The 22,101-nt window shown below is 40.9% G+C and overlaps 1 protein-coding gene and 2 pseudogenes across 1 annotated transcript; 2 read left to right on the top strand and 1 right to left on the bottom strand.

Annotated features, from left to right (window-relative positions):
- The first annotated feature begins 981 nt into the window (after positions 1-981).
- Positions 982-1,848, top strand: LOC104420639 (annotated as a pseudogene).
- A 16,251-nt stretch (positions 1,849-18,099) lies between these two features.
- Positions 18,100-19,873, bottom strand: LOC104419271 (2-methylene-furan-3-one reductase). Its single transcript, XM_010030895.2, has 4 exons — positions 19,569-19,873; positions 19,165-19,473; positions 18,851-19,010; positions 18,100-18,621 (listed from the first exon to the last, which is right to left on the bottom strand). The coding sequence occupies exons 1-4, from the start codon at positions 19,749-19,751 to the stop codon at positions 18,347-18,349; spliced, it is 927 nt and encodes a 308-aa protein (XP_010029197.1). The 5' UTR covers positions 19,752-19,873; the 3' UTR covers positions 18,100-18,346.
- Positions 19,874-20,060: 187 nt separating this feature from the next.
- Positions 20,061-21,769, top strand: LOC104420637 (annotated as a pseudogene).
- The last annotated feature ends 332 nt before the right edge of the window (positions 21,770-22,101 follow it).

The raw sequence follows: 22,101 nt of genomic DNA, 5'->3' as shown, positions 1-22,101 counted from the left end.
CGCTCAAATCCAACGCACGAACATAATACTTCAAGATTGTTGGAGGTTATATGTTTAAGAGAGAAGAAGCGGCTGTTTGAAGTATTATACCAAGAGACGTCAAGTTTGAAATGCTCAATAGTGTTACCTCCAACGTAGGAGAACCCTAACGTTTTTATATGCAAGTCATTGGGCTCCGACCCATATGGACCCAAATAACCATGCTTTCACCTATTGGGCTTGTATGTGAACATATTATTTTGGATTATATTAATAATATATCCAACAGGAAGAACATACTTGTTAAACAAAGTTGTATGGAGTGTTTGGCACTTTTGAGTTATTGTGCGATGGTTTGACAAACCTTTCCTAAAAGGTTATGCGTACTACTTTGAATAGTTGATTTACGAGATAACTCTTGGAAGATTATATGTTTTGGGTTAAGAAACTAATGATAACATGTATAGTAAAGAACTAAGTGCTACACGATCACATAACTTCATAAGAGCCGCCTCTAAAGTTGTACTATTTGATCGAAGCATTGCAAGAGGAAAAGAGTGAATATGCTCAGTCACTGAAATTTTGCCCTATGCAAGTGAGTTTAGTGATTATAAAATCACCCTCGTGGGATCAGTTTTAACAAATTTGAGGCTGTCATAACAGTCCTATCACTTGGCATGAATTTGTCTCCATTGAAGCTAAGGTTTATCTAGGATCAACATGCTTTTAACGGGAAAATTATAAATAAATAAAAAAAGTTCTAAATCTATTGTATTTATGATAATTCAAAATACAATAGATTTGTTGAAAGCATGTCCGATATGAAATCATCGTATCTGTCATTAGACTCCCCTTGGAGCTTATGACCATTGCACTTTATAAAAGCAAACGAAGTCATCCCACTCTCTCGTGTGCTTTGAGCTTGAGATAGATCGACCGAGAGAACCCAGAAAAAAAGAAAGAAAGGAGAATTTCCTCCTACCAATTCATCCGTTCTTCTCCATGGCCACGAATTTCGCCATTCCAACTACAACGAAGGCTTGGGTTTATCGTGAGCATGGAGACGTCACCAGCGTTGAGAGTGGACCCCGAGTTCGAGGTCCCTGAAGTGCAAGAAGGGCAGGTGCTGGTGAAGGTAGTTGCTGCGGCGCTCAATCCAGTAGACACCATGAGAGTGATTAAGGTTTACCAGCCCCCGGGATTTTCTTTACCGGTAATTTTAAAAAATATTTTAGATGGACTGTATCGTCGCTTTTTTCCCCCTTATAACATGTATTATTAACATTATGCCCCACCATTTTGCATTAGGCCGTGCTGGGCTACAATCTCGCCGGCATTGTGGTGAAGGTGGGTCGCGAAGTGAAGGAGCTCAAGGTTGGGGACGAGGTATATGGATTTACGTGGCATGCCAAGAAATACGGGACACGGCCGTGGATGAGTAATTCTTGGCTTTGAAGCCCAAGAAACTGATTTTCAAGGAGGCAGCTTCTTTGCCGTTGGTCCTTCAAACTGCCTATGGGGGCCTTGAAAGAGCTGGCCTCTCTCTTGGCAAGTCCCTCCTTGGTTTGGGTGGTGCTTGTGGTGTCGGCACACTCTCAATTCAGGTACCATTTTCTCGCTAATTATGTTTCTCGAATCGCATCGGCTTCACGTGGGATCCACTCGACGTAAGAACTCTACTTCTAACATTTTTTTTGTCGTGCTTCATATTTTTTTTTCTCGGTTGGTCCAATTGCACAGCTAGCTAAGGAAGTTTTTGGTGCATCAAGAGTGGCAGCTACATCTGGTACTGGGAACCTGGATCTACTCAAGAGATTGGGCGCTGATCTGGCCATTGAATACACCAAGGACAACTTTGTTGACACCTAAATTTCACCTAAATTAGTTAGTTAAAAATAGTATTAGAGGTTAAAAAAAAAAAACGAAAAACGAAAAAAATCGGGTTGGGCTTGACCTGGCTTTGGCCCGGCCCACGCCCCTTTTCTTTTCTCTTCCCCTCTCCCGTGCTGGGCCCGGCCCAACCCGTTTTCCCTTTCAGTCCAGCCTTTGAACGAAGGTCTTCTTCCATCCGGTTGGTCTTCGCTGTGTTAAAGAACAAAGATCAAAACCACAGTCTATAAATACCGATGGACATAAAGAAATAGGGCAAAACAAGCTGAAGCAGAAACAGAGCAAAATAAGCTGAAGCAGAAATAGAGCAGAGGTCGAAACAAGGAAAAACTGAGTTGGCAATCTATGAAGAAGTCAAAGAAGAGAAACAAAGGCTGAGTTGGTGATCCGTGGAGAAGCTGAGTTGGCAATCCAGAAACATAAGTTGATTAAGCTGCACCAGGAGCCGTACATGTGTCAATATAACAAGTAGTTAGTCTGTTGATTCAATCTTGTAACTAAATGTTGTTAAGTCAGTTTTGGAAAGAGGTTTTAACGAAGATATAAAAGCTTCGTCGTTGTAGCAGAAGAAAAGAAGAACAGATGATTCTCTCAATTCTCTCAAGTGCTTTTATTTTCTTTGAAATAGAACTACAGTTGATTGTATAGATTGAGAGAAGTAGAGAAGAGATCTTGATTGATGTGTTGATCGTTCAGTTCTATCAATATACAGAGTTCTTTACCTCATATACATTTCATCTTTGGTATCTGCAACTTCACACACTGTAGCACCTGCACAAGCAGAAGACAGAGAACAGAGCGAGCAGCGAAAGCCGGAGCAGCAGAGGATCGGGTGACAGATGGCCAGCGTGATCCGCGGGTCGGGAGCGGCCCGGTCGGCAGCCGGCATGGCTGGTCTTCGCATGATAACCTGCAAAAGAAAAATGTGAAAGGGGGAGGAACAAGCACAAGGAGAATCAGAGGGAGAGGGCTTGAGCAGAGAGGTGCTCGAGAGTGAGAGCTAGAGTACTTGAGAGAGGGTGGAGAGCCAAAGAGAGGCTCGACCATGCACGGGATCCGGCTCCCTGACGGCCTTCTTCTGGAACTATGAGAAACCAAGAGAGCTGAGGAGGAGCTGAGAGGAACTAGAGAGAAACCGAGAGGGATTGAGAGCGAGAGAGGAGAGGATGACCTTAAGGGAGAGAGGGAACTCGAAGGAAAGCTTAGCCATCGTCAGTCGTCCACCCGAGAGCCGTCATCCGCCACCGCGCCCCACCCGAACCAGGTAAGTCCCCTGGGCCTTTATGTGTGCTCTCTTTCTCGGGTACACCAGGCCAGAGCTCGTGGCCATTCAGTTCACGCGAGCTCCGGCCTGCATCGCCTTACTTTTTTTTTCCGACGTCTTGTTTGTTGTGTGTCGAAGATCCCGTTATGGTTCGAGCTTCGTTGAGCCAAAAACCCCTCATTATAGTAGCGTACCTCCTCATGTGTTTGACAAAATGTCCCGGAGAGAACTGAGAAGCAATCGGGTTGAATCTCGGTTTGGTTCGTGCTTGCTCTTATATACGTCGGACCGTGCCCGCCTTTTATGTTTCCATTGTGATTTCATATGTTTTTCGTGGAGCAATCGTGTATTCTTGAGCCGAGGGGGTTTTTGTGCTCGAAAATGGTTTGGCCGCCGACGTTTGTGGCCGATGGTGGTCGTCGCCGGTCGAAGTGGACAACCGATAGACTGTGGCGATTCAGTGGTGAAAGGGTCATTGGTTGCTATGCTGGTGTTACTGTCTAGGCGAAGTTTGGGGGAAGGCGTAGAAGGAACGTCCGGCGTGCAAAGAACGCACGAAGAAGAAGAAGATCAAAAGGCAGAAGAAAAATAAAAGGAAAAGAAAAGAAATAAAAAAAAAAGGAGAAAAAGAAAAGAAAGAAAGTGACTTCGGGAATAGAAGTCGCTGAAAAGGGGAGGGAGAGTGCAGTAGATAGGACAAAACAGGGAAAGGACAAAAAAATAATAATTAAAAAAACTAAAAAAATCAAAAAATCAAAATCAAAATCAAAAATCAAAAATCAAAAAATAATAAAAAATCATAAAACTTCCGAAAATTCAAACAACTTTAAGAGAACATTAAAAAAAAAAAAATCAGAAAATATTAAAAATTTGACTTTAAAAAAATTAAAATTAAAAAAAAAAATTAAAAATTTCGAAAATTAAAAAATGATGGGATTTGGTTAGGAATTGCTACGATTTGCATTCTTAGTGTAATTAGGTATTTACTTGCTCATATTTTGATTATGTCGTATGTTTAAGTTGTCTTTCTAATTATGTTTAATTGCACGTGTTTAATTTTATTGCAATTAAGAACTTAGTAACTATGATTGTTACTTTAATGATTGCGTACCCACATGATCACCTCGTATATTAGTGGATAAGTATAAAATTAATCCAAATTGCCTGACAAAAATTTTTACTCTTAAAATAAACAAGATTAGGTACCCAAATGGTACTAATTAGTCAATTAGTGTAATTAAGTCTCCGATCCTAAATTTTCTGGTTGCGTAGGAAGTGAGGTACATTCCCATGCCTCAGTTTCTAGCCGACCCCAATAGGCTAGTGGCAACTCCTTTTGTGTAAAATTTATAAAATATATCCCAACGTCACACGAGGTATGGGCTTGGGAGAGCCCACGCCTAATCATGGGCCTTAGGCCCGTCCTTTAGGCAATACCCCTAAACCTATTCCCTTCGCTGAGGGTAAGTCGCGACAGCTTGGCGACTCCGCTGGGGACTTGGTTTTAAACCTTAGAGGACTTAGGCCAAAATTAATCTTGTTCAAAAATATTTTTGTTTGGTAGCAAGGATTCTAGGTACGCCCCTAGTATTGTAGATGTTAAATGTTTTTTTGCAGAATGGGAGGTATAAGGGGAAGTGTTTGCTCACCTTTGTCTTGCATGGAGGTGTAGGAATGTATGGTTTATTTTTCATGTATGAAGTGTTAATTGCTCATAAATTGTCATGCCGGCATCCCCTGCATTGCACTACACTTTAGCACATACAACCTGCCGCCGGACCTAGGTCACATAGGATCACTTAGGATAGTGTTGAGGTGGATACCACTCCGACTATAAGCATGTAGTACGAGTCGCCCATCTCATTTCCGAAACTTCTTTCTTGATGTCAGAAGTCCCCATCCTGGTCTGCGAGCATGCGACACGGGTCGGTCCTTTGATGAAACCGGAGTCATGGGAAACACGACCTAGCCGCGAGCTTGTTGGTTCAGTCCAGTGATCCCATGGCTTCATTTTGAGCCGTTTAGAGTAGAAATCGAACCACATCCCATGTGCATGTTTGTGTAATTTAAAAAAAAAAAAAAAGAGACAAAGGTCGGCACCCATTGTAAGTGTCATTTCTCTTTATTTGCTCATTTTGTTTTGCATTTTCATCTTGAAATTCGCGGAAACCAATCGAATGCCCTCGGCGATATAGGCTTATGATTAAATAAAAAAAAATTGGCAGTCACTTTTGATAAGTGAACATTGAAGGCAAGTTCTAAACACTTTGATTTGGCCCTATTGAACACGTGGTTTTGTTTAAATTTCTAGTTATGGGCTCGAAATCTTTTTGAAAAAAAAATAAATTCAAGTTGTGATTTTATATCGGGGCACAAAAATTGAAATTGCAATTTTTTTATCAAATTTTCTCATTCTCATGTTTTGGGACTATAATGCAAATCATTTTGTGTACAAATTCCTCAAAATAGAAATCACTTCATTTTTTTAGGAGTAAAATCACAAATCAATCTTTCAAAAACAATGACACTTTTGCATACAAAACTTTTGGAATAAAAGTGGACATTTGATTGATGGCCGTAGATTGATAATTTTAATGATGTCTTCTCTATAAAATCTTGGCGAAATACTAAAATCCCGTAATAAGGATTGTGGGGCATGTATCGTCACCTCGATTTTATTGTAAGAAGTGACCTCATTAAAATATCATTTTCTCTCATTCACATACTAACATTGTCGTTTTTTTGCTGGTTATGTGCAATGCTCTGACATTAGGACAAGAGTTGACTTTTACTCTTATCTATACAAGAGCTTCTTGTATTTTATTAATGTTCTTATTCATGTTAAGAATCATGTTTTCCATTTTGAGTTTTAATTGCATATTCAATTGTTGCTTTTGCAAATCGTGCGACTCACATTTTTAATGATGGAATTCAATTTCATGAAAATCATCATTATTTTTTATTAAAAAAAAAAACAAAGCAAAGCAAAACAGAAAAAATTCAAAAAAAAAAAATCAGAAGTGTTTTAGGCGAACCTTTACGTCTACCTTCCAAAATGAATTTCAAGAAAACTTTGCTTAAGGCCCTCTCTTTATGTAGTCGTTTTCTCGAGCTCATCAAACTCGAGGAGCATGCATGCGTTGAGGTTTCGTCGGCGCCAATTTTCCATAGAGGCGGAATGAAGTTGAATTCCATTCTGAGAAGTTTTGTTATTCGCAAATGCCTTAACAACCCATCGATCTCGTTCATTTTACATGATGAGACAAATGAAAGGAGTTGTCAAATATCCAAAAGGGCAAATTCAAAGGAAGAGTAAACTGTATCGATTCCAATTATTCATTTCTGATACCGTTTTTACTTGATTTTCTTTTCATTGTCAAGGAGACATCAAGAGCACCAAGTTTTGTAATGTTTCAACAAATGCGATGGAGCACTTTTAAGTCTTGTTCATCTTTAACAAAAAAAGATTCAAATGAAACAAAGGGGCAATATTATCTATTCCTCCATGAGTGGTACCTTGGGATGTTGATTGCCCAACTTTGAAAATGATGTATCTCGTTCTTAAGCTTGATTCTCTTCAGCATGAAAGATGACATGTCTTTTTCTTTGATACAGGACGGATTCGGACAGAACAAAGGATTGTCAAATAAAGAGTGGGAGAGCAACATTTGATTTAGAAAAAATCTCTCATCTCCCCACCAATGAAATGTGCTGGAACAACATTGTCAGATTCATCAAGAAGGATGTATCGTTCCTAAATTGAACCTAATTAAGTATGGAGATAACCTGTTTCATCTCCTCTTCTTACAGGGTGATGAATGGGAAAAATGTTGCACCTTGACCATAGAAGCAGCACCTTCCATCAAGACAATAAACGGGCAAAGCATCTAAAGATCAATATCCTCAGATGTGGAAACAAGGAGCACCCACTCTCCTTTCAAAGCAAAATCTTGAAAAAAAAAACATCTCATGATCCGTATATAAAATTTTCAAGCTCCTTGTCAACTAAACATCTCTACAAAAGGAGAATCTAAAAAAAACAAAAACAGGAATCAAACTTTGTGAATTGTTGTATACAATAAATAAGTGTTTTTTATGGATAAAATCAGGGTCACATAGCCATTTTTCAATCAATTCTAGCAACTTCAAGCAAAGTTCATACCTGAAGAACAAAAACATGTGAAGGGTAAATGGTGTCGATTCCAATTGCTCATTTTGGATAGCGTCTCTGACATGATTCTTTCTTTCCTTTGATAGGAACACATCAAACGCTTAAGGGCAAAATGTAAGTGAAAGGTAATGCCAAGTTACCAAATATCCATGAGGGTGAATCCAAGAGATGTTAGCCCTCAAAGGATAAAAACGAGTGAAGGGTAATAATGTATCGTTTCCAACATTTCAATCCCTAAAGATCTTTGCACTATCAAATTCATTTACATTCTTTACAGGGTTACCAGGTCACTATGCCGCAAGTAAGTACCCTTCTTCTCAATCTTTTTTCTTTTTTTTTTTTAAGTAAAAAGAAAAAATGGAGAATTTCCATTACAAAATGAACCTTTTGCACTTTCCTAGAGATAAGCACAAAAATGAATAATTGAAAAAAAAACTTTCTACAAGCTTTTTTTTTTTTTTTTTTTTGGTAAAAGGTAAGAATAAGTTTCTACAAGCTTTTTGAACATCATTTTCATCTCAAAATTGTTTTCTCGTTTTGGGGATTATTCATTTTGAATCAAAATTCCCTATGGAGATTAATTTACTCAGACGATCTCGGCAGAGTGAAATGAAAAGGTTAACCATGCCAAACGAGAGGTACTTAGGATGAAGAAAGGTAAGCCCATTTCTAGACACATCCTTCAAATAATTTTGAGAGTTGAGTGAAAATTGACCTTCTCTTAGGACAAATGATTCATTCGCATTGAGCGCAAAGATCGAAATGATAAAGGTGTTCCCTTTATCAATCCCAAGCATTGCATTAATCTCTTGCTACCACTCGGGCCAAAAAAAAAAAAAACGATCCTTCAAAGTACCCTCTTGAGGATGACCTTACATTGGGGCAACACAAGGGGTTATGATCATGTTGTAGAGTGAAAGATTGAGAAAGATTTTATTACTTTCACTTGCATTAATCTTATGGTGATAGCTTCAGAGGAGTTCTCATTAGAGCTTGACTCATCCCAAAGTGAAGAAGAGCATTTCATTCTCTATCCAAACATTGATACTCATTGCTTTAACCAATTTGGGCCTGCTTATTCATTTCTGAATCCCGAGTGGTGATTATCTCCCTTCACTAGGGCAAGGCATAAGAATTGACCAAATATAATTGACAGTCATGAGAAAATGTGAAAAGCATCTCGAAAGTCATAAGAGCTAACAAAGTTCAAAAAGCAAAAAGTTTAACAAACTAGGGAGTATGAAAATACAGTCTGTCTGGTAAAAGCAAGGCAATGCCTGTCAAGAAAAAAGAGACAAAATGTTACATTTTATGTGAAAGAAAAATTATCAAAATCCAAGAGCCTACGAAAAAAATCATCATCGCAAAAGGGCAAAGAAAATTAGAGAAAGGAGCAAAGCTCCCATGTAGAAATGATTAGTCATGAAACTTTCGAGATGTGCAATGTTTCAAAAGCCAAATGCCTTCGAAAAATCAAGTGACCTGGTCGCGATGCCATGATGATCACCGACTCTTAAAGATCCTCTTAAAAATTTTAAGCCTTTCAAGCCTTTCCCGAGTCAACATTACAACCCTCTTCCGAAGTCTCTTCTAATTGGGATGGTTTTAGTGAAAATGAGAATGCCACAAAGAAGCTATTCCATGAAGAAGTGGAAGTAATCATATCTCGTCTTATCTTCCAAGTTCTCGACTTGTAAACCCGATGAAGATAACTACAAATACTCCTCTATTGGCCTCAAAATAGTAATCCCTTTGTGTAAGCCCGTGACGAAACCTATATTGCAGTCCTTTAAAAAGATATTTTTGATCGATCATATTGTGCTCATAGCAAATGTTTCTGAAAGCCTTTGATATGGTTTATGTGAGATATCCTCAACAATTAGTTACCTCCCACATGAATGGATGGGATCAAGCAGCCATTTTATCGAGAGCGTGTGAGAAGCCCTTTCTGACTAAGAAACTCTAGTTTGGTATGCTTAATAAGCCTTTGTCACAAGTCATATCCATTCTGATAAGAACTTGACTCCTAGAGAATTTGATTATTAATGATACATCCGTGAACAAGATGACAATTTTGCGCCACATAATGCTGATTGACATCGAATATTTAAAAAAAAAAAAAAAAAAAAAAGAACAATCGGACTTGGCTTGATTAGCTTGTTCAATTAATGTTGTAATATTTCCTATATGTCTCTTGATGACGTCTCTAATTACATTTGCTCAAGTTGAGTTTGATAGGATTCCTCAGTGAAGCCATGCAGTTTTCAAGGGGTTAGCGGGTGCTTCTCTAAAAATCAAAGGTTCGTGGTCAGCCTCAAACCATGCCATCTCTAAAGGTTCATGGTTAGCCTTAAACCATGTCATTTCCAACGGTTCGTGAGTCTATCCTTAAACCACACGGTTGGCAGGTTCGTGGGTCTACCCTTAAACCACAAGGTTGGTGGGTTTATCCTTAAAACATGGCGTTGGTGGCTTTTCCTAAACCACATAGTTCGTGGGTTTATCCTTAAACCACACGGTTCGTGGGTCTATCCTTAAACCACAAGGTTGGTGGGTTTATCCTTAAACTACGGGGTTGGTGGCTTTTCCTAAACCATACGGTTCGTGGGTCTATCCTTAAACCACAAGGTTGGTGTGTTTATCCTTAAACCACGTGGTTGGTGACTTTTCCTAAACCACACGGTTCATGGGTCTATCCTTAAATCACACAGTTCATGGGTCTACCCTTAAACTACAAGGTTGGTGGGTTTATCCTTAAACCATGGGGTTGGTGGCTTTTCCTAAACCACACGGTTCGTGGGTCTATCTTTAAACCACATGATTTATGGGTCTATCCTTAAACAACAAGGTTGGTGGGTTTATCCTTAAACCACGGGGTTGGTGGCTTTTCCGAAACCACACGGTTCGTGGGTCTATCCTTAAACGACACGGTTCGTGGGTCTATCCTTAAACCACAAGGTTGGTGGGTTTATCCTTAAACCACGGGTTGGTGGCTTTTCCTAAACCACACGTTTCGTGGATCTATCCTTAAACCATGCAGTTGGTGGCTTTTCCTAAACCACACGGTTTGTGGGTCTATCCTTAAACCACAAGGTTGGTGGGTTTATCCTTAAACCACGGGGTTGGTGGTTTTTCCTAAACCACATGGTTCGTGGGTCTATCCTTAAACCACAAGGTTGGTGAGTCTATCCTTAAACCACAAGGTTGGTGGGTTTATCCTTAAACCACGGGGTTGGTGGCTTTTCCTAAACCACATGGTTTGTGGGTCTATCCTTAAACCACACGGTTCGTGGGTCATCCTTAAACCGCGCTTTTAAAATGTTCATGAGTCTATCTTTAAACTGCGACTTTTCAAATGGTTCATGGTCAACCTTAAACCATGTCGTCTATAAAAGATCATTGGTTTTCCTTAAACCATGTATTTCCAACTCGGTCGAAACCCATTGTTACACTGTGAGACCACATTTATCCTTCTTATTATGACACGGCGTGTTTTTGTAACCCGAGGTTTTCTTATTTTTATGACAGGGCATGCTTCTGTAGCTCAGGGTCTTTCCTTCTCTTTATGACACGGTATGTTTTTGTAGCCCGGGGTCTTTCTTTCTTCTTATGACACGGCGTGCTTCTGTAGCCCGGGGTCTTTCTTTCTTCTTATGACACGGCGTGCTTCTGTAACCCGGGGTCTTTCTTCCTCTTATTGACAAGACGCGCTTCCATAGTTATGAGTAATTTCCGTCGACCTGATATGTGCCTATGGACTTAAGGTCTCTCTATCGCCAAAATAAAATATATGTCTTTTGTCTTTGAATGGAACCTCTTCGAGCTCCCATCCAAAGAGGGGCAACTATTGACACATAAATTTCACCTAAATTAGTTAGTTAAAAATAGTATTAGAGGTTAAAAAAAAAACGAAACGAAAACAAAAAAAATCAGGTTGGGCCTGACCTGGCTTTGGCCCGGCCCGCGTCCCTTTTCTTTTCTCTTCCCCCCTCCCGCGTTGGCCCGGCCCAGCCCGTTTTCCCTTTCAGTCCAGCCTGTGAACGAAGGTCTTCTTCCATCCGGTTGGTCTTCGCTGCAGCACCTGCACAAGCAGAAGACAAAGAACAGAGCGAGTAGCGAAAGCGGGAGCAGCAGAGGATCGGGTGACAGACGGCCAGCGTGATCCGCGGGTCGGGAGCGGCCCGGTCGGCAGCTGGCATGGCTGGTCTTCACATGATAACCTGCAAAAGAAAAATGTGAAAGGGGGAGGAACAAGCACCAGGAGAATCAGAGGGAGAGGGCTTGAGCGAGAGAGGTGCTCGAGAGTGAGAGTTCGAGTACTTGAGAGAGGGTGGAGAGCCAAAGAGAGGCTCGACTATGCACGGGATCCGGCTCCCCGACGGCATTCTTCTGGAACTTTGAGAAACCAAGAGAGCTGAGGAGGAGCTGAGAGGAACTAGAGAGAAACCGAGAGGGATTGAGAGCGAGAGAGGAGAGGACGATGCGAAGGGAGAGAGGGAGCTCGAAGGAAAGCTTCACCATCATCAGTCGTCCGCCCGAGAGCCGCCGTCCGCCATCGCGCCCCACCCGAACCAAGTAAGTCCCCTGGGCCTTTGTGTGTGCTCTCTTTCTCGGGTACACCAGGCCAGAGCTCGTGGCCATTCAGTTCACGCGAGCTCCGGCCTGCATCGCCTTACTTTTTGTTTCCGACGTCTTGTTTGTTGTGTGTCAAAGATCCGGTTATGGTTCGAGCTTCGTTGAGCCAAAAACCCCTCATTATAGTAGCGTACCTCATGTGTTTGACAAAATGTCCCGGAGAGAACTAAGAAGCAATCGGGTTGAATCTCGGTTTGGTTCGTGCTTGCTCTTATATACGTCGGACCGTGCCCGCCTTTTATGTTTCCATTGTGATTTCATACGATTTTCGTGGAGCAATCGTGTATTCTTGAGCCGAGGGGGTTTTTGTGCTCGAAAATGGTTTGGCCGCCAGCGTTTGTGGCTGATGGTGGTCTTCGCTGGTCGGAGTGGACAACCGATAGACTGTGGCGGTTTGGTGGTGAAAAGGTCGATGGTTGCTATGCTGGTGTTACTGTCTGGGCGAAGTTTGGGGGAAGGCGTAGAAGGAACGTCCGACGTGCAGAGAATGCACGAAGAAGAAGAAGACCAAAAGGTAGAAGAATAATAAAAGGAAAATAAAAGAAATAAAAAAAAGGAGAAAAAGAAAAGAGAGAAAGTGACTTTGGGAATAGAAGTCACTGAATAGGGAAGGGAGAGTGCAGTAGATAGGACAAAACAGGGAAAGGACAAAAAAATAATAATTAAAAAATAAAATAAAAATAAAATAAAAATCGAAAAATAATAAAAACTCAGAAAACTTCCGAAAAGTCAAACAACTTTAAGAGAACATTAAAAAATTTAAAAAATCAGAAAATATTAAAAATTCGACTTTAAAAAATTAAAATTAAAAAAAAAAATTAAAAATTTGAAAATTAAAAAATGATGGGATTTGGTTAGGAATTGCTACGATTTGCATTCTCAGTGTAATTAGGTATTTACTTGCTCATATTTTGATTATGTCGTATGTTTAAGTTGTCTTTCTAATTATGTTTAATTGCACGTGTTTAATTTTATTGCAATTAAGATCTTAGTAACTATGATTGTTACTTTAATGATTGCGTACCCGCATGATCACCTCGCATGTTAATGGATAAGTATAAAATTAATCCAAACTGCCTAACAAAAATTTTTACTCTTAAAATGAACAAAATTAGGTACCGAAAGGGCACTAATTAGTCAATTAGTGTAATTAAGTCCCCGATCATAGATTCTCTAGTTGTGTAGGAAGTGAGGTACATTCTCATGCCTCACTTGATTTCTAGCCGACCCCAATAGGCTAGTGGCGACTCATTTGTGTAAAATTCATAAAATATATCCCAACGTCACGCGAGGTATGGGCTTGGGAGAGCCCACGCCTAATTATGGGCCTTAGGCCCGTCCTTTAGGCAATACCCCTAAACATATTTCCTCCGCCGAGGGTAGGTTGCGACAAACTTCAAAGACCTCCCCGAAAAGCTCAATATTGGTAAGCATGAACATAAACCGCAGCATACCCTCACGTTCCTAACTTTTCATGGGCTATGCGAGATCCTCCATCGTCTTACCAAGAGTCAAGATGAACTGTTGTAGAGGCTGTGCTATATCGTTCAAGTGAATAAACTTGTTCATCCGCAAAACAAAAAGCGAAAAAGAGAGTGTTAATATGCCATTGGTTAACGTTTCATTTTTTCTTATACGCATGTTAATATAATAGTTATTTCCTTTTGCACGTGTTGTTGATTTTGTTTTTCAGTAAGATGAAGTTTCAGCCTCATCTCTTCGCCTTTTTAGCAATTTAACAGTGGTATTAGAGTCTGAGAAAAACGTGAGAGAGTTTAAAAAAAAAAAAAAAAAAAACTTTCGTGAGAAAATTGCAGCAGCAATATTTCCAATGGCCACCGACAATTTTGTTCAACCAGCAATTACACGCTTTGATGGTCACTATGACCATTGGAGTATACTGATGGAGAATTTTTTACGATCAAAGGAGTATTGGTTGGTTGTCGAATCTGGAATTCAAGAGCCACCAGCAGGCATGGCTTTGACAAATCCCAAAAAGCAGAATTGGAAGCTAGAAAGTTGAAGAACTTGAAGGCAAAAAAATTATTTTTTTCAGGCTATCGATCGTTCCATCTTGGAGACTATTCTTTGCAAAGAAACTTCCAAGGATATTTGGGATTCTATAAAGAATATCAAGGCTCTGTTAGGGTGAAGCGTGCACAGCTTCAAGCCTTGAGAAGAGATTTTGAGACACTGGTGATGAAGGATGGAGAATCCGTCACTAGTTTTTGTGCCAGAACAATGGAGATCAGCAACAAGATGCGATTCCATGGTGAGAAGATGGACGACATCACCATTGTGGAGAAAATTTTGCGTTCCTTGACACCAAAGTTTAATTATATTGTCTACTCAATTGAAGAGTCGAAAGACATAGATGCGCTCTCTCTTGATGAATTGCAAAGCTCCTTATTGGTCCATGAACAGAAGATGAACAAAAGTTCAACATTAGAGGAGCAAGCGTTGAAGGCTTCTACCAATACCCATTCGAACAATTTCAAAGGAAGGGGTAAAGGTAGAGGTAGAGGAATGGGAGATCGAGGAAATAGAGATGTTGGTGAGAATTTCAAAGCCAATAATGACCAATTTCAAGGCAAAGGCAGAGGACGAGATCCTAACAAAGCCAAAGTAGAGTGTTTTAGATGTCATAAATTTGGTCATTATACATCTGAATGTTATACTAGGCTGCCTAATAATAAAGAAAATGCAGAGTTCAAACTTTATTGAAGAATATGAAGCAAAAATGTTGTTGATGGCTGTTCAAGATGAAAACAAGGGCGAGTCAGATATTTGGTATGCGGATACAGGTTGCAGTAACCACATGAGTGGAAGTAAGTCTTCTTTTTCTTATCTAAATGAAGATTTTCATTCCACTGTGAGTTTTGGAGATCATTCTACTGTGAAAGTGATGGGAAAATGTGATATTAAGATAAGAACCAAGAATGGTTTTGTGGAAACGATCTCTAATGTGTTATATGTTCCTGACTTGAAAAGTAACCTATTGAGTGCTGCCCAATTACAAGAAAATGGTTATATAATCACCATTCAGAGGGGGTGTCTGTGAAATTTATGATTCTGTTAGAGGTGCTATTGCAGTTGTTCCTATGAGTTCAAATAGATTGTTTCCATTAAAGATTGAAAATATTCAATCTAATTTGATGGCTGAAAAGAAAGATCCCTCATGGCTGTGGCATTTTTGCTATGGTCACTTGAGTTTTGGTGGATTAAAGACCCTCCAACAGAAAACATGGTGACGGGTCTTCCTCAAATTACTATTCCTTCCCAAGTCTACGAAGAATGTGTTGTTAGCAAACATCATCGTTCTCAATTTTCAAAAGAAAAGTCATTGAGAGCAAAGGATGTTTTGCAGCTGGTGCATTCGGACATTTACGGTCCTATAAACCCATCTTCTAATGGAGGTAAAAGATACTTAATTACCTTCATTGATGATTTCTCCAGAAAAACTTGGGTTTATTTTTTACAGGAAAAATCAGAAACTTTCCCCACATTTAAAAGCTTCAAAGCTCGTGTTTAAAATGAAGCAAGAAAGATCATTAAGACTCTTCAAACAGATCGTGGTGGTGAATATTGCTCAAAAGAATTTGAAGTTTTTTGTGCAGAGTATGGCATTCGAAAAGAGCTTACTGCTGCATATACACCACAGTAGAATGGTGTATCTGAGAGGAAAAATAGAACCATTCTTAACATGGTGAGAAGCTTATTGGCAAGAGGAAGAGTTCCAAAGACTTTTTGGCCAAAAGTAGTAAATTGGAGTATTCATGTTTTGAACAGAAGTCTAACTTTTGTTGTTTAGAATATGACACACTTGAAGAGGCTTGGAGTGGGAGAAGACCAGCTATAGATCACCTCAGAATTTTTGGATGCATCGCATATGCCCATGTCCTGGATGTGAAAAGGAAGAAACTTGATGACAAGGTTGAAAAATGTGTCTTTCTTGGTGTAAGTGAAGCATCCAAATCATATAAATTATTCAATCCACTAACAAAGAAGATTGTGACTAGCAGGGATGTTGTTTTCAATGAAGAGAACACTTGGGATTGGAATAGGCAGCAGCCTACCCAAGTTCTTTATGGCAATGATGCTGAACATGAGCAAATTTCAGCACCTTATATGCCCCAAAATTCATCAAATACAACTTCTACGGTTGCTGGAATTTCACCAACAGGCGCTAAAGTCAATGAAGAAGAAGCCCAATCTCTTCGCCGCGTTAGAAGAAAGCCTACTTGGATGGAAGAATATGAGATAACTGGAATTGGAGATTCAATTGCTCACTTTACCTTATTTTCATATTATGACCTACAACTTTTTAGAGTGCTGTCAAAGAAGAAAAATGGCGAAAAGCGATGGATGATGAAATTAATTCCATTGAAAGAAATGATACTTGGGAGTTATCTGATCTTCCAGATGGACAAAAAACCATTACTGTAAAGTGGGTCTTTAAAACAAAACTGAAAGAAAATGGTGAAGTTGACAAATACAAAGCACGTTTGGTAGCCAAGGGATACAAGCAGTAATATGGGATCGACTATATAGAGATTTTTTCTCCAGTTGCGAGACATGACACGATTAGATTGGTGGTTACATTGGCGGCACATAGTTCTTGGCCTATTTTCCAACTAGATGTCAAATCGGCATTCTTGCATTAGTACTTGGAGGAACAGGTATTTGTCGAGCAACCCCCTGGTTATGTCAAGATTGGAAATGAGCATAAAATTTATAGATTGAAGAAAGCTCTTTATGGGCTAAAACAAGCCCCTCGAGCTTGGTATATAGTCGTATTGAAACTTATTTTCTTAAAGTTGGCTTTTCAAAATGTCTTTATGAGCGTACGCTTTTTGTCAAGATTGGAGATAAAAGGAAAATGCTTATTGTCTGCTTATATGTTGACAATCTTATATTTACTGGAAGTTGTGATGGCATGTTTGAAGAATTCAAGAAATCTATGATGGATGAGTTTGAAATGTCTGATCTTGGTATGGTGCATTACTTCCTTGGCATATAAGTGGTACAATCGGATGATGGGATCTTTATTTCTCAAAAGAAATATGTGGAAGAAATTTTGGACAGGTTTCAAATGAAGGATTGTAATCCTGTAAACACTCCAGTTGAGTTTGGCTTAAAGTTATACAAAGATCGTAAAGGGAGGAAGGTTGACAGCACACTTTATAAACAAATTGTGGGTTGTTTGATGTATTTAACTGCAACAAGACCAAACATAATGTATTATGTGAGTTTAATCAGTAGATATATGGAGAATCCTACACAAATGCATTTGTTAGTTGCCAAGAGAATCCTTCGTTACTTGCAAGGAACTAGAGACTTTGGGCTATTTTACAATAAGGGTGAAAAGTTTGATTTGTTGGGATTTACTGATAGTGACTATGCAAGAGATCAAGATGATAGGAGGAGCACTTCGGGTTATGCTTTTATGTTATGCTATTTCGTGATCATCCAAGAAGCAACCAATTGTCACATTATCAAGTACATAAGCTGAATTTGTTGATGCAACAGCTAGTGCTTGTCAAGCTATTTGGCTAAGAAGAATTCTTGAGGAGTTACAATTCAAGCAACCGGGACCTACTAAAAAATTTTGTGACAATAACTCAGCAATAAAACCCTCCAAGAATCAGGTGTTACATGGAACAAGCAAGCACATTGATGTGAAGTTTTATTTCTTGAGAGATCTTAGCATTGATGGAACAATTGATCTAATCTACTGCATGAGTGAAGATCAAGTTGCTGATATATTCACCAAGGCCCTCAAGATGGAGTCATTTGTGAAGCTCAGGAGGTTACTAGGTGTTTGCACGGTGAAAAAAGTCAAGGCTTTAAACTGAATGTTAGCAAACATCAGTTTAAGGGAGGGATTGTTAAAATAATAGTTATTTCCTTTTGCACGTGTTGTTGATTTGGTTTTTCAGTTATTAGAGTTAGTGGAGTCATGTGTGTTGGTTATCCTAGTTTTTAGGTGTTAGTGGGGCAAGTACTTTATGGAGAACATGTGTAGTTATGGTGTGTTTTACGTTATGTATTTTGTCTTTTGTAAAAGACTTGGTTGTTCAGTACGTAAGATGAAGTTTCAGCCTCATCTCTCCTCCCTTTTAGCAATTTAACAACGCAGAGCAAAGTGAGGGCAGTTAGGGATATAAAGCTAGGAGGGAGTCAGATATATCACCATGGAAATTTTACATTTGACAACAAACGCGGAGCATGGAGACTAGGAAAGTTGAAACTTCAATCACGCTAACTCTCACCGCACTATGTGGAGACTACTATGCAAAGAGAAGCTGAATATACGGAGACAAAAAATACGCACCATCGATTACAAATCAAGGACTCGTGATTAAGACAGATCCATGTGGACGCTCTATTTCTTTCTCGTTTGTGTATCATGGGACGGGGTGGATCACGACTTTTCCGGTTGCCCGGCCGGTTTGAAGATACGAGAAGGCCTCAATGGCTTGCGAAAATGGGAACGGGCTCTTGGGATCGATCAACGGCTTCACCTTCCCGCTCTCCAAGAAGGGCTTCAACTTCTCCAAGGTCAAACGGTCCGAAGTTGCTGCGAAAAAGAAAGCAGGCGGGGGTAATGTCTTGTTATGTTCTACGATCGTCACCATGCTCCCTCCTGGCTTCACAGCCTTCGCTGCCCGCTCACTTTGCCCTGCAGATTAGGAATATTGATTGTTAAGCCCAGCGCCGAATGGTTCCTTGTCAAGAAAGAAACTGATCATATGGAAAATCTTTATCAATGAAAATGGACATTTTTAGCGAATTGATTGTTGATGGACAAAGAAACTTGCATAGCATCCAGATGGTAATGTCATGCATACACAGCTATATAACATGGGACGTCGAAAGCATCAAGGTTTCGCTTATGTTCGCGTACTTACCAACTGTATCGTAGACAACATCAAACTTTTCTGGGAGGTCTTCAAAGTTGACTTTGGTGTAGTCAATGGCCAGATCAGCACCCAAGCTCTTCAACAACTCTAGCTTCCCAGTGCTGGATGTAGCTGCTACTCTTGATGCACCAAAAACTTCCTTAGCTAGCTGTATAATTGGACCAACCAAAAAAAAAAGTGAAACCCCACCAAAAAAGAAACTGATGGAAGTAGAGTCCTCATATCAAATAAGCTCCACAAGAAGCCGGTGAGATTCGCAAGACATGATTCAAGAGAAAACAGAGAAGGAAACAAAACAGTACCTGTATTACGAGTGTGCCGACGCCACCAGCACCACCTAAGACGAGGAGGGACTTGCCATGAGAGAGGCCAGCTCTTTCAAGGCCTCCATAGGCGGTCTGAATGACCACCGGCAGAGAAGCAGCCTCCTCGAAACTCAGCTTCTTGGGCTTCAAAGCCAAGAACGACTCTTCCACGGCTGCGTACTCAGCCAGCGACCCGTCTTTCTTGGCGTGCCACATAAATCCATATACATCGTCCCCGACCTTGAGCTCCTTCACTTCCCGACCCACCTTCACCACAACGCCGGCGAGATCGTAACCTGGCACGGCCTAATGCATAAAGGTGGGGCATAACGTCAATAATACATGTTATGAGGGGGAAAAAAAGCGACCATACAGTCCATCCAAAATATCAACCAAATTACCGGTAGAGAAAAGCCCGGGAGTTTGATAACCCCCTTCACTCTCGCGGTGTCGATTGGATTGAGCGCCGCGGCAAGAACTTTAACCAGCACTTGGCCTTCTTGCAATTCAGGGACCTTGAGTTCCGGGTCCAATCCCAATACGTCGGCGACGTCTCCGTGCTCACGGTACACCCAAGCCTTCATTTTGGTCGGAATGACGAAATTCGCAGCCACTGGAGAAGAATGGATCGATGGTATCAGGAAATCTTCTTTTTCCTCTGGGATCTCTCTGTCGATCTATCTCAAGCTCCAAGCGTATAAGAGAGTATGAGGGCTTCGTTTGATTTTTATAATGTGCAGTTAGTTATAAGCTCCAAAGGGCAGCTGATGACGTATACGATGACTTCAAAACGGAGAATCTTTGTCATTGAAGTCATCGTATACGTCATCGGCCTCCCTTTGGAGCTTATAACTAATCGCACATTGTAAAAGTCAAACGAAGTCCTCAAACTCTTTTGTATGCTTGGAGCTTGAGATAGATCGACCGAGAGATTCCAGAGGAAAAAGAAAATTTCCCGATACCATCGATCCATTCTTCTCCAATGGCTGCGAATTTCCTCATTCCGACCAAAATGAAGGCTTGGGTGTACCGTGAGCACGGAGACGTCGCCGACGTATTGGGATTGGACCCGGAACTCGAGGTCCCTGAATTGTAAAAAGGCCAAGTGCTGGTTAAAGTTCTCGCTGCGGCGCTCAATCCGGCTGACACCATGAGAGTGAACGGCGTTTTCCAGCCCCCGGGCTATTCTTTACCGGTAATTTGGTTGATATTTTAGATGGACTGTATGGTCACTATCCCACCCCCCTCTTATAACACGTATTATTAACGTTATGCCCCACCTTTATGCATTAGGCCGTGCCAGGTTACGATCTCGCCGGCGTTGTGGTGGAGGTGGGTCGCAAAGTGAAGGAGCTCAAGGTCGGGGACGAGGTATATGGATTTATGAGGCACGCCAAGAAAGACGGGACGTTGGCTGAGTACGCGGCTGTGGAAGAGTCGTTCTTGGCTTTGAAGCCCAAGAACCTCAGTTTCGAGGAGGCTGCTTTTGCCGGCAGTCATTCAGACTGCCTATGGAGGCCTTGAAAGTGCTGGACTCTCTCAAGGCGAGTCCCTCCTTGTCTTGGGCGGCGCTGGTGGTGTCGGGACACTTGCAATCCAGGTACCATTTTTGTTTACTTCTCTGTTTTCTCAAGAATCATGTCTCAAGAATTGAATCGATTTCATGTGGGAGCCGTTCGATCTGATGACTCTTCGTGTTCGGTTAAAATCTATACCATTTTTTTTGGGGTATTGTTTTCACTCTTTTTCTTGGTTGGTCCAATTGCACAGCTAGGTAAGGTAGTATTCGGTGCATCAAGAGTAGCAGCTACATCTAGCAGTGGAAAGCTAGATTTGTTGAAGAGTTTAGGTGCTGATCTGGCCATTGACTACACCAAGGTCAACTTTGAAGACCTCCCAGAAAAGTTTGATGTTGTCTATGATGCCGTTGGTAAGTAAAGGAACACAAATGAAACCTCAATGTTCTTGTCATTTCATATTAGTTAATGTGCATGCATGACCTATCCGTCTAGATGCTATGCAAGTTTCTTTTGTACACCAGCAATCGATGTGCTAAAAATGCCCATTTTCGCCGATAAGATTTTCTCTGACTGGTAACTTTATTGATGATGAACTATTCGGCACTGCGCTAAACAGGTGATGTTCCTAATGTGCAGGGCAAAGTGAGCGGGCCGTGAAGGCTGTGGCGCCGGGAGGGAGTGTGGTGGAGATTGCAGAATTCCAGAAGGAATTACCACCGCCCGCTTTCTTTTTCCAAGGGACATCGGACCGTTTGACCTTAGAGAAGTTGAAGCCCTTCTTGGAGAGCAGGAAGGTGAAGCCAGTGATCGATCCCAAGAGTCCGTTCCCATTTTCGCAGGCCATCGAGGCCCTCTCGTATGTTCAAACCCGCCGGGCAACCGGAAAAGTCGTGATCCACCCTGTCCCATGAAACACAAACAAAAGAAATAGAGCGTCCCATGGATCTGTCTTACTCGTGAGTCCTTGATTAGTTAGTCGATCGTGCTTGTTTTTGTCTCTGTATATTCGGCTTCTCTTTGTAGGCTCGATTCGACATACTGCGGTGAGAGTCAGCGTGATGGAAGTTTTCAACTTTCCAGGACTCCATATTGTGCGTTTGTTGTCAAAAGTAGATTTCGATGGTGATACATCTGACTATCCCTACAATTATGTTGACCAATTGGCAAAGAAAAATGATTACGATGACGATGATTCCCATTAGATTCGGAACGATTATAATGGCGACAGCTAGCTATTGGCCATGTTAAATGTAATGTTCTAGGACTTTAATTATCACACTCTGCATTTAGAACAAGCGCCCTTCAGATGGTCGACACCAGGGTTCCTGCGACTCCCATTACTTAAGCCTCATATCTAGACCGTGCCGGGGTACAAAGTGGCCGGCATCATGACGTACGTCAGCGATCGAGTGAA

The sequence above is a fragment of the Eucalyptus grandis genome, chromosome 9 (assembly GCF_016545825.1).
Source record: "Eucalyptus grandis isolate ANBG69807.140 chromosome 9, ASM1654582v1, whole genome shotgun sequence".
In the NCBI taxonomy this organism is placed as follows: Eukaryota; Viridiplantae; Streptophyta; class Magnoliopsida; order Myrtales; family Myrtaceae; genus Eucalyptus; species Eucalyptus grandis.
This window is presented reverse-complemented; position numbering and strand designations above follow the sequence as displayed.